Source organism: Artemia sp. Qi Xiang Cuo, chromosome 1 (assembly GCF_049724085.1).
Source record: "Artemia sp. Qi Xiang Cuo chromosome 1, ASM4972408v1, whole genome shotgun sequence".
Lineage (NCBI taxonomy): Eukaryota > Metazoa > Arthropoda > Branchiopoda > Anostraca > Artemiidae > Artemia > Artemia sp. Qi Xiang Cuo.
Window position 1 is genome coordinate 15597664 of NC_142794.1, and position 12649 is coordinate 15610312.

General features: G+C 32.5%; 1 protein-coding gene across 1 annotated transcript in view; it reads right to left on the bottom strand.

Annotated features, from left to right (window-relative positions):
* bt (projectin protein bent) overlaps positions 1 to 12649 on the bottom strand; it is a 379904-nt gene that overhangs the window by 226656 nt on the left and 140599 nt on the right. Inside the window, 2 exon segments of the mRNA XM_089089036.1 lie at positions 795 to 833; positions 7537 to 8127. Coding sequence (XP_088945162.1) covers positions 795 to 833; positions 7537 to 8127 — 630 coding nt within the window.

Genomic DNA, 12649 nt, shown 5'->3' on the forward strand with positions numbered 1-12649 from the left:
TGAACTTCTCCAAAACTTCATTTCTATGGTATTTCTTGTATACTGGTACTCAGTTATGTCATGCACAAAACGGTCTCACACCAATCACTCTCTTAAATCGCATTTTTATCACAAAGTCATAGAATAATAAAATAATATTTTAAGCAGTAATTTACACAAAATAATTACTCCCGTTTTTATTATTTTAAACAGAAGGTGCATTTGAAGAGGCCTGGACCCAGGGCCCTATCCAGGATTTTTTTTTTCAGGAGGGTTTTACAAAAGAATTTTTTTCGGGTTACAAAAAAACGCTTTGTTTATATTCGTTTTTGTTATGTATTTTACGAGTCGAATATCACTTCGGGAGGGGGGTAAAGCCCCCTAATCATCCCCCCCTGAATACGGCCTTGACTGGACCCTCTGAAGGTTCAAAACTTCATTTTGAAACATGCGCAAAGAGTAATATTGTCCTGAAAGGCTGTAAAAACTTTTTTCTTCCTCCAGTTTTTATCTCTATCGGTTTGTGATCCCCATTTTTGATTTTCGTGTTCGTATGGATTTTAATATAAAGTCTGAATATTGTTGTTATATTAAAGAAAAAAAGTTTTGTTATTTCGCATTTTAGACAAATTTTCTAAACCACTATAATACGTAAGTAGATAAACCTTTTTTGCTGATATATTGGGTAGTTTAACATAAAGGAATATAAAAGGCCAATTTTATCACAGCAGGATTTTCAATTTAGATAGCCGAGGTTAATCCTATCTCATCTTTTAAATTCCTACCCATTAGATAACAATTTATCAAAAACATACCTTTTCTTTTACTTTCACCTCTTCCTTCTTTTCCTCCACCTGAAAATTTGGAAAAATAAATAAGAAAAATAGAAAAGTTGAGGCAGGATAGATTTTTTTCATTTTTTTTCAATGGTGATCAGCACCACTTGCCTTGGAAACCCAAAAATATAATACAGCATAAAACGTGTAGAATATTTAGAAAAAAATTGAGGTGTCCCGAATTTTTTCAAAATACCGTTCCCATTTCATGGTTACCTTTTTCAGGTCAAACATTCTCCTCCAAGCTTTTCCAAAACTCTGTTTTGGAAAGAAAAATAGAAAAGTTGAGGCAGGATAGATTTTTTTCATTTTTTTTTCAATGGTGATCAGCACCACTTGCCTTGGAAACCCAAAAATATAATACAGCATAAATATTTAGAAAAAAATGTAGAATATTTAGAAAAAAATTGCGGTGTCCCGAATTTTTTCAAAATGCCGTTCCCCTTTCATGGTTACCCTTTTCAGGTCAAACATTCTCCTCCAAGCTTTTCCAATACTCTGTTAGCAAGTTTGAAAATATATTATGAAACAAAATATAAATAGTACAATTTTTTCAAAAGTGACGATCCTACTTACAACATCAACACCTTTTTTATACTTTAACACGTTTTGCTGAATTGTATAGTGCTTTTTGAAATATTTGATTTTAAAATATGATCATTATTATAAATGTATGCGAATTGTTTTAGATCTCAGAAAAAAATATCATTGAGTAGCATTCAAGGATGGATATCGAGGTCGATGAGGCCGTAAATATGTCAAATATTTTGAGCTTTTGTGTGAAAAAATCTTTAAAGCGACTGCAAAGTTTCACTCGAGTTACAAAAATAATAATTGGCAGAGATATTGTATATACTTTAACACGTTTTGCTGAATTGTATAGTGCTTTTTGAAATATTTGATTTTAAAATATGATCATTATTATAAATGTATGCGAATTGTTTTAGATCTCCGAAAGAAAATATCATTGAGTATTATTCAAGGATGGATATCGAGGTCGATGAGGCCGTAAATATGTCAAATATTTTGAGCTTTTGTGTGAAAAAATCTTTAAAGCGACTGCAAAGTTTCACTCGAGTTACAAAAATAATAATTGGCTTAGATACTGTATATACTTTAACATGTTTTGTTGAATTGTATAGTGCTTTTTGAAATATTTGATTTTAAAATATGATCATTATTATAAATGTATGCGAATTGTTATAGATCTCCGAAAGAAAATATCAATTAGCAGCATTCAAGGATGGATATCGAGGTCGATGAGGCCGTAAATATGTAAAATATTTTGAGCTTTTGTGTTAAAAAATATTTAAAGCGACTGCAAAGTTTCACTCGAGTTACAAAAATAATAATTGGCTAAGATACTGTATATACTTTAAAACGTTTTGTTGAATTGCATAGTGCTTTTTGAAATATTTGATTTTAAAATATGATCCTTATCATAAATTTATGCGAATTGTTATAGATCTCCGAAAAAAATATCAATTAGCAGCATTCAAGGATGGATATCGAGGTCGGTGAGGCCGTAAATTTGTCAAATATTTTGAGCTTTTGTCAGAAAAAATCTTTAAGGCTACAGCAAAGTTTGACTCGAGTTCCAAAAATAATAATAAGCTTAGATACTGTAGAAAATATCAAAATTCTCCTAAAAATTAGGCTGATACAAGAATAAGTTTCTAGACAATACCTCTTTTAGAAATTAAAGGGCCTTTTTCCTAAAATCGATACAACTATTCAAAGTAAATTTTCAATCAATTTCTGATTCCCAGCTAAAGGAAATAAGAGAACTGAACAACAATATTTTACTATCTTAACGGCAAAGGAAAACAATCAAACACCGTTGAGAAGAGACGGAAGTCAGCGACAAAAAAAACTTCAGTCAAGAGTAGACATTTTTTATACTACTATTGTGGCTAATTTACTATCAACCTTTGACCCACTGGACTTTCTTGAGTCTCTATTTTTATGAATAAATAAAAGCCTTGAACCAGCCCCATTAAGATAAAGATCGAGCTTGACTATATTAAAGGTCATTAAGGCTAAAATTGTAAGCGTTCTTGTCCGAAACATTCCTTTAAAAGAAATATTAAGTTACAAGCCAAGTGAAAGCATTTGTACTTTATGACGGGAGCTGGTCGCCCAAAGGCAATTGGGGCTGGAAGCTAGGCAAGGGAATTGGAAGAGGCTGGTTGCCCTCCAGTCACTTTTGACTCTTAAAAGGGGAATTAAAGTTTCAATTTCCAATCGAATGAGTCCCCTCCAACATTTTTACGACAACTCCTTTCATACGAAGTGGCTTGGTGAACGAAAAATAGGAACAAAAAACTAAAGAAACAACACATGGAGCTCACTTCCCTCTTTACTTGGACAACGCTATTGCGCTGCTTATAATGATATTGCCTGCTTATTCTGCCGAATAATGATATTTATTTTATGTCAAGACTAAACTAATGGATAATATTTTACGACATATAATACGACATAGTATATTTTACCTAATAATATCTCACAATATGCAACATTTAATTTATGTTTGCAGTGCTTAATGTTTTATTAATCAAACATATAATTTTTACTCACACAGTGAGCTCCACAGAGCATAAAAGTGACTTTCTATATTGATTTTCTGTGAGTGACTTTCTACTTTTAGCCATAAATCTTAAAGGATGTTTCCAGATGAGTACCCAGGGGGGGGGCGCCAGGTTTAAAGGTGGGGATCCAGGTTTACACCCCCCCCTCTCAGAAAATGAGAGAATTCTCTAACGCGTAAATTAGTCTGAGAAATGGAGGTAAAAAGACTATTTCTTTTAGAGAACAAAAATGGTTCTCTAACTCATAAATTGGTTTTAAAATTACAAGTAAAAAATTCCCCCTTCCCTGAGCAAAATTCGTTTTGGTGAGCCCCCTTCCAAACAAAATTCTTTTGAAAGACCCCTCCCTGTCTCCCCTCAAACAAACATCCTGGGTACGGCCCTGTATGTTCCTATGATTGTTTATTGGCTTTTTACATTTTCAAAGAATCAAATAACAATTTTAAGCGAAAATTATAATGACGGTTCATTAATTCCATGTTGACCGTAGGAACGAACACAGGAGGTAAGAGGGGTCTCAAGGGATCCATGGTGCTTATGACAGGTCTTCAGCTATTTTGGTATTCCAAGAACATTTCAATAACACATTTTCTAAGTGTGTAGTCCGAAAATGCTCTTAAAGCAACAATTATATTTTTCCTATATTTTAGTTGCATTAAATTCAACAAGTCCGGACATAGATAGAAAATATGCATTGTACTTTATGATAATCATCTAATTTATTTTTATAAGTCAAGTGTCTGATAAATTTGCTAGTGTAACTATTTAAAACGTTATTGGCATAAAATTAATTTTGCCGGTTGATGAAAAACAGTTCGTGCGTACGAACGTTTAAGTTCGTACTAATGCGTTTGATTTTGATATGTGATACAGAACAAGGGAGCTCAGCCTACAAAAAAGTAGACACAGTTAGCTAATTGACCAATACGTAGAAAAAACAACTCACCGAACGTGCCATTCTCTGTTTTCCCTTCTTCCTCTGTTATTGATTATTTTTGTTTTGCGCTTTTTTTCTTTTATAAGTGTTTTTATTGTATTTATTATATTACTGGGTTTGTTATTTATGTTTTTCTTGTGTGATGTATTGTATTATTGACTGTATTTATGGTGTTTTAATATCGTGTTGTTTGGCCCACAACACGCCAAGTGTCATAGACCAATTAATTCCTTGATGCTTGTAAAAGTGGATTTCTTTCAGTTATAGATGCAATAATTATTTGGCTGATCGTGGGGTTACCTCTTTTAGATTTCTAACTGCATTTAATGTAAGTTAACATGACATTAAAACAAAATATCTAAACATCAAAACAAAAATAATCTGGAGAAAAATGCATTTCAAACTCACGAACACAAACTTTAATGATGTTTATTGTCTTACTGACATTACAGAAATATTTCAAGTGAAATCTAAGCCACGTCATTCATGAATTTTCGGTATAACCAACATTTTATGCAATGTTTACGATTCAATAACGGTCAGCTAGAAAATTTCCGTAAATTTATTACACAATTTGTTTTCAGAGTTAAGAAATTGACCTTGGTTAAAAATATAATTCTTAGCTGGTTGAGGTAAGAGACAATGAGAAAGGAAAATTGATAGCACAGGCAACACATGTTCTTCTAAAGTTAAAAACTCAAGGAAAAATCATCAGTGCCTTCTAGCGCCACCAAAGGCTATACGGCCTATAGAGCAATATTACTGATTTTGGGGTCTTTTAAGGCTTTTAATATTCAAGCGATTATTTAACATAGACTAACACAATATTTTCATTCCCATGTTCCCAATGTGAGATCACTTCATAAAGTGAACTTTCCAGTGGCGTCCATTCACGAAAATATATAGAAGGGGGGTAAAAAAGTATGTGTTTCAAAATCTAGGAGAGATAGCAAATGTGTAGTATTTTTAATATTAATCGAAATTCTAAGAAAAACATTTGTAATAACAATATATAGACAATTTAAGAGAGGGAAAAACGGGCAAATTTTAAATACAACGGTGGAAGAAATAAAAAAACTTTATACAATAAAAGTCCGAATATTTTGACTCCACGTCCGGGATGTTCTATCAATAGGAAAAAAATTTAAGTCAAAGTAAATTAAAAGCACCATATAAAGGAAAAGACGAACCAAAAAATTGCTGCATTTTTTTTCGTCTTTTCTTTATATGTTACGTTTAATTTAATTTAACTTTAATTTTGTTTTCCCGTTGATAAAGGCTCGCGGAAATGGAGTTGGAATACTAGGATTTTTGTTATTGAAAGTTTGTTGTTTTTTTTTTTTTTTTAATTTTCTTTTTTTTTACATGTTTAGCCAACCCTTCGAAACAAGCATTGTTGCTAAAAACAATCAATGCAGCGTAAAAACTTCTATCATTGAAAACACAGAAGTATATAAAAAAACAAATTTTTTGAAGGAAAAAAGAATGACCTACACCAAACCGCAAAGAAACAAGAAATGCTGTTTCTTTTTTTCAAAAATTCCAAATCCGGAATTTTTTCTTGGAGAAGGATCAAAACCGGCTTAAATTCCTATTTTCCAAAAATGTCAACTTATACTCTAATCCAATTTTTAATCTTAAAAACCATGCACACGAAATTTTTATAGTATAATTGGGTAGATGAATAGACTAAATTTCACCTACGGCATTGTTGTCATCCGTTCGTATATTGGAACTGTAGAGCAGAAAAACAACATAAAAAATTTACACAGCTTAAATTCCGGTTTTTAGAGAACTCAACTGCAGGAATTTCCAGTCCCTATTCAAAAAATGTGGAATTTGCATTTTTTTTTTTTTATTCCGAGTTGAATGTTAACAAATGTGTATTTATTTGCTTGTTTGCTAGTTTTTTCCCCAGGAGTAACAGCATCTAAACTATTATCCTAAAATATCAAGAAAAGGCTCAATCAAACGGAAATTAAAAGTTCTGACGCGTTTTTTAAATAGCAAAAACGCTGTTCTACAGCCGATCTGTGCTTTCAACCAGTTTTGGCTTAAAACAACAATTTTACCACAAACAGGGAGAAAATTGCTATTGATTCAAAACTCGGAGGTAACATGTTCAGAAGTGTCAACAAGCTATGAGCGTCCCATTTTAGGGGCAGTAATCCCACGCGATAGCACATTCACTCCAAAAGAAGAACGTAGTCCACATACTTTTTATTTACTTTTTATTTACTTTTTATTTTATTTACGTATACATTTTATTTACTTTTTATTTACTTTTGTATTTACTTTTTATTTTATTTACGTATACTTTTTATTTACTTTTTATTTACTTTTTATTTACTTTTTATTTTATTTACGTATACTTTTTATTTACTTCTTTTTTCCTCTTCTAAAGGAAAAAAAACGTTATTTTTTTTAAAAACGTTACCTTTATGAAGCTTCCTGTAACATGTAAGAGGTTGTCTTTATAGACTATTATATTAACTTTCAAATGACATGCGAACAAAATAACAGAACAAGCAGGATTTGAATCGTGCCATACTCGTTGAACCTGCTTCTGTGCCAGTGGCAGAGTGTGCAAGAACTTTTTTTAAAGCTTCATTTTACTAAGTTGATTCTTTTAATTCACCATAGCCTTTCTAAACCAACCTATCCTCCAAAACAGAGCAATTAAAAAAAAAAAATTAGAAAGATTTTTAATAGCTTATCTATTCACAGCTTGTTTCTGAGCATAGGTTACCTATCTTTTATCCAAAAACGATTTTTTGGTAATTATATTTTTACTTAAATATCTTTTGGTCGTCACTCAATGCTTTTGCAAATGAAAAAAAATATAAAACTTGGTCTCCTGCCTCATTTACATTAGACACAAATGTTGCGAATTTACCTGTTGCTGATAATTGTGCTGCCTAATAGACACAAATGGTGCGACTTTACCTGGAGCTACCAATGGTGCTGCCTAATAGACATAACTGGTGCAAAATTTACCCAAACAGTGGTGATAGTGACAATATACTAGGATAATAAACTTAGTAACTGACAAGAGTGCAAAAATGTCTAAACAGTGTAGTAGTAAAACTTTTAGTAATTCAGCAAAAACGATTTAATGATTAGTGGCAAGTGTTAGTTCAATAGTGCATTGAATGCTTGAGTGCAATGTTAGATGAAGTAAATGTATTTTTACCTTGACTGTAACTTTTTTCTCTGTTTTAACCTCTGATTTTTTTGCTTCTGGCAGTTCAGTTACTTTTGGTTTTTCCTGCGGTTTAGCTTCTGCCTTTGGTTTTACCTCTTCTTTGGGTTTGCCTTCTTCCTTTGGCTTTATTTCGTCTTTTGGTTTGAGTTCTTCTTTGGGTTTAGAGGGTTCTTTTGGTTCTATCTTTCGCTCAGGTTTAATTTCTTCTTTTTTGTTAACTTTTACTTCCACTTTTACCTCCTCTTTCTTACTTTCTATGTTTGCTACTTCTTGCTTTGCTTTCTCTTCTTTCTTTATTTCAACTTTAGTTTCCTCTTTCTTCATTTCTTGCTTTACTTCTTGTTTCTGCATTTCAATTTTGACTTCCTCTTTCTTCATTTCTTGTTTCATTTCCTGCTTCTTTGTCTGCACTTTAACTTCCTCTGACTTTGTTTCTTGCTTTACTTCAAGCTTTCTCGTTTCAACCTTAACTTCCTCTTTCTTTGAATCTTGCTTGACTTCTTTTGGTTTTTCTGGCTCTTTAACTTCTTCTTTTGGCTTTTCCTTCTTTGCTTCTTCTGGCTTTTTTGTTTCATCTTTCTGTGAATTGTTTCATAAATGCATAATTGATTAATTAGATGCACTTTGATATCTACACGACCAATTAGTAAAAAGCCTTTCAAATATTATTTTTGTTTGCAAGAAACGAAGCAAAATTTTAAAAGATTGCAAGAAATATGTGGGATCCATGCTATTAACTCTAAAAGTAGCACCCCCCCTCCCACTTTCATGGTAAGTAATATAAATGTATTTAAGAATTAATTTTGTTATAAATTCTAATTAGCCTTGCAGTCCATCCACATAATTATATTTAAAAGTTTTCACTCAGCATATATCACTATGAATGATATTGGTCAGAGCTACGATTTTGATGTTTAGAAATGAACGATTAAAGCTACGATTTTTTTTGTAAATGCACTCTTTTGGTAATCGTGCAGGCGGTTTCCTGTAGTGTGGAAATGTATAGTATGCATAAACTTTGCTCAAAATACTCCTTTGAATTCTGTATGTTGTGAGCTGACCAATGATTTTTTTCCCCTTCTATGATGGTAACACCACCATTAATGTACATGTTGCGCCAGGAGTGGTATTTTACGTTAATGGCCAGTTTTTACACAATGGCGTTAATGGTCAGATTGAAAAATGAGCCGTTGCTAAATGAAACATTCAGTTCACTATAGTTACAGTTTTTACCAGAGAGTATGGGTAACTTATAAGATTTGAAACTGGTGCTAGCGTTAACAGAAAAACGCCACCACCATCTAGCTTTTGGCAAAACTTGGCATTTTTTAAGTTCTGTCAGCATTTCTTTATCAAGAACTGAGATCAGACACTTATTACTACCCTAATTTTACCAATTAAACTAATTAAAATAATTGTAAATATTTATAACTGTAATAAAGTAATTGCATATAAAATAATTCTAATACAAATGTATATAATAATATAATCGTATAGAAAATAATTGTAAATAAACAAATTGTAAAATAATTGTATATGTAAAATAATAGCACTAGCACCAGTTTCCACTCTCATAAGTTATGACACTAGCACCAGTTTTCAATTACATACTCTTTGTTTTTGACTTGAGATGTGAAGTCTCAAAGTACCAAGGACAGTAAAAGTGATATCTGAATTTTCGAATTAGTCAAATGGAAACTTGGACAATCAAATATATCTTAAAGAATTAGGAAGAACAGGGAATTCCATTTTTGATGAAAAGACACTCGTGTATGCAGTTCCTGGTGGCAGTGGGCACCGAATTTTGGACTAAAGATACGTGGGTGAAAAATCAGAAAAACAACAATCTAAAAGTGTTTGCCACCAAACAACTTAACAAGGTGTCGCTTTCTTTTGAAGGTTCAATTGTCTTTGGGAACCAACGATTTTTTAATGCCTAAATTTTTATGGAAGGAAAGCGTTGTCAAATCTATCTAATTAGTATTGTTTTCTTTTTGTAGTTCAAAGTGGCATCGTTGATGAAAATGCAGCACTGCCCTGAAAATTTCCTGATGTTGAAACAATGAAAAGAAAAAGGCTTAGAAAATCGTGGTTGTCAGATCAATTTAAATGTTTTTAAATTGATGTCCTTGGCACCTTAAGAGCTTTTATTCCTCATTTTATTATTGACGGGTCAACCTTAATGCACCTCAACTTAAAACTGAATATACATATTTGAGACAGTCATGATTTATTGACAGTCACAATTTATTCAACCATGAAGCACCTCAGCTCAAGGCCGTACCCATGCCCCCCCCCCCCGAAATGTTTGTTTTACTCGTAAAAACGTAAAAAAAAATGGATATAGAAAATTTTGTACGCATTTTTGAGTTTTTTTTTGTGTAAACCCCCTCCCCCCTCGAAAAAAAATCTTTCAGTAAAACCCCCTCCGAAAAAAAAATCCTGGGTACGGCCTTGCCCCAGCTTAAAACTGAATATGCATTTTTATAAGACACTCATGATTCATTGACAGTCATGGCAGTCAGACCGTCATGATTTATTCAATTTTGAAGCACCCAAACTTAAAACTGGATATACATTTTTGTAAGACAATCATTACTTTTTTCATGGCTCCAAATTGTCTTTACAGCACTCCTCTTGAACCATTTAAACCAATGCATCAATTTTTGATAAATAATAAATTCCCAGACAAAACTCTAAGAAATACAATCATCCGATTTTCATCAGACAGTGAAAATAACGGACAGCCTCCCTCCCCCCTCTCCAAAAAGAAACACAGAAAATCAGTAAATACAGCAAAAAAATATAATTGACAACGTTCCTAATTCATTATATAGTTTTGACCCTACAGAATTCAAATTTTTTAGCACACCTCACGTAAATTTTTTCATAAAGGTGAACTATCTACAGTTTATTGCTGGTCTGTCAGCTTTTAAGGGACTAGTAAGGAACCATGACAAAGTAAGGAACGTGATTTATTTCCTAGTCCCTTACTTTGTCTTGGTCCCAATTTAAAAAGAAGAATCTTTTTAAAAAGAAGAATCCCCTGGCTGAATGATGTTGCCTTATTTTTATATTTTTGTTCTGAGATCTCTATTATATAGCATTAAAAGTACCAACTAGACGAGGTTTGCCCCCCCCCCCCACCCCCCGGAATTCAGCTTATGGGCGCCCATGCTAAGACCACATGAGAAGGTTTTGGAATGACTTGTGCATTGAAAGCATTCCTCCCTAGATGACTTATAGATAAGGGTTCTTCAAACCCATAGATTTATAGAGTGCGCAAAATCCTCACCAAAAGATTCTTCTTTTTAAATTGGGACCAAGACAAAGTAAGGGACTAGGAAATAAATCATGTTTCTACTAGCATTTTAAGAGCATACATGTGCTAACAACAATCGAGATTTTTAGAGATAGCCAGAGTCGTCTTGCAAAATTTTTAAATTTTCAAACCAGCTAATAAGAATACTAAAAGAGCAATAAGAATGTCAGAATAATGACAAGAAAAACAAGAATATTAGAATTGGGATATAAGAATAAGCATAAGGATAAGTAAGAATATATAAGAGTAATAGGAATATATTCTAACCAATGAGAATAAGTGAAACTGAGTGAGCTTAAAATCCAATTACTGTCAGCATTAAAAGCCAGAAGGTAGTGTCAGCCAGTATAAAAATATGAAAAGAAAACAAGCAGATATTTCAACAAAGAGCTCCGCCAAGTCATCTTCAGTGCTCAAAAAAAGAAAAAAAAATCTAACGTTTTGAAGTAAACGCCAAAAGATCAGAATTCACACTCACACATTTTTCTCGCCTTTTTTATTTTATTTTTCGTTGATTATTTTTCTCTTCTTTGCTTTATACGTCGTGTATAGCCAGTGTGGTCTTAGAAAGTATTTATTCAGTAAGAGTCCCAAAGTATAGACTGGGCATATATAGGGCTCTTTCCAACCTATGAACAAGGTGAACGTGTGACCGATAAGCTAGATTTTTTACAGGAAAGGCAGCGTTTTTTTTAGCAAATATTTTTAATTAGTAAAATGGACTTTCAGCCCATAAAATTTGTTTGTGCTCAAGCCATCAAGCAAAACAATATGTCAGATTGGATAACTTTGAATCTCTACAGTAAGTATTCAGAAAAATCCAGCATAATTAGTTTATTATGTCGATCTCTCAAAATTAAATGAATCAGTGAAAAAAAAATAAACAAAATGAGTGTTAATACATTAGAATTCCTAGTTCGAAAGCTGGCTATAAGACATTCCATCATTAATAAAACATCAATTTTGGCTTGGAATACGTTACTTCCGTCCAGTCCTTAGGAATTTGATTACTAATAAAAAAAAAAGGAAAGTCACCAGAGAAAAAACTTTATATCATGGCAAGAATGACGTTATTTTGAAGCCAAAGAGCAAGCAACTAATCTGCCAGTGCAGTCTTTCAGAAGCAGTCTTAGTGCCACTTCATTGGCATCCAGAAAGCACGTTGTCTCACTACAGCAATGCATGGTAAAACTAGCAATTAAATAATGAAAAAAATTGAAATAAAAAAAATGAAAAGATAATGAAAAAAATGAAAATAAAATTCCATCGTTTTCTAAACATGAAATAAGCCAAAAAGCATAACATTGCTTGAACTACATACTCTTTTCATTAAGCCACACATTTGAGCCTTGTGTAACCACTTTATAATCGCATATTAGGCCACCCATTTGCCTTGTGTATTAGGCAACCCCTTTGCCATATTAAGTCATCCATTTGAGCCTTGTGTAACCCCTTTATAATGGCATATTAGGCAAAATACTCCAATCATCAAGAATCTATGTCCTCCACAAACAACTCTACGTATTAATATATATTCATGAAAGTATATCCTACAATAGGATGGATACATTCAAAACCATAAATACGGGTACCTTATTGGTAAATGCTACTAATTCTTTTGTCTTACTAATTCTATTATTTAGTTAGAAGCTAAGACCGTCCCCAAAAGAGTGTGATTATTGGGCCTGAACCCCCCTCCCCACCCGAAAAATAAGATCCAATAAAATAATAATTTTGTAGGTTATGTAACGGGTAACAAACAGAACATAGTTTTTTGTT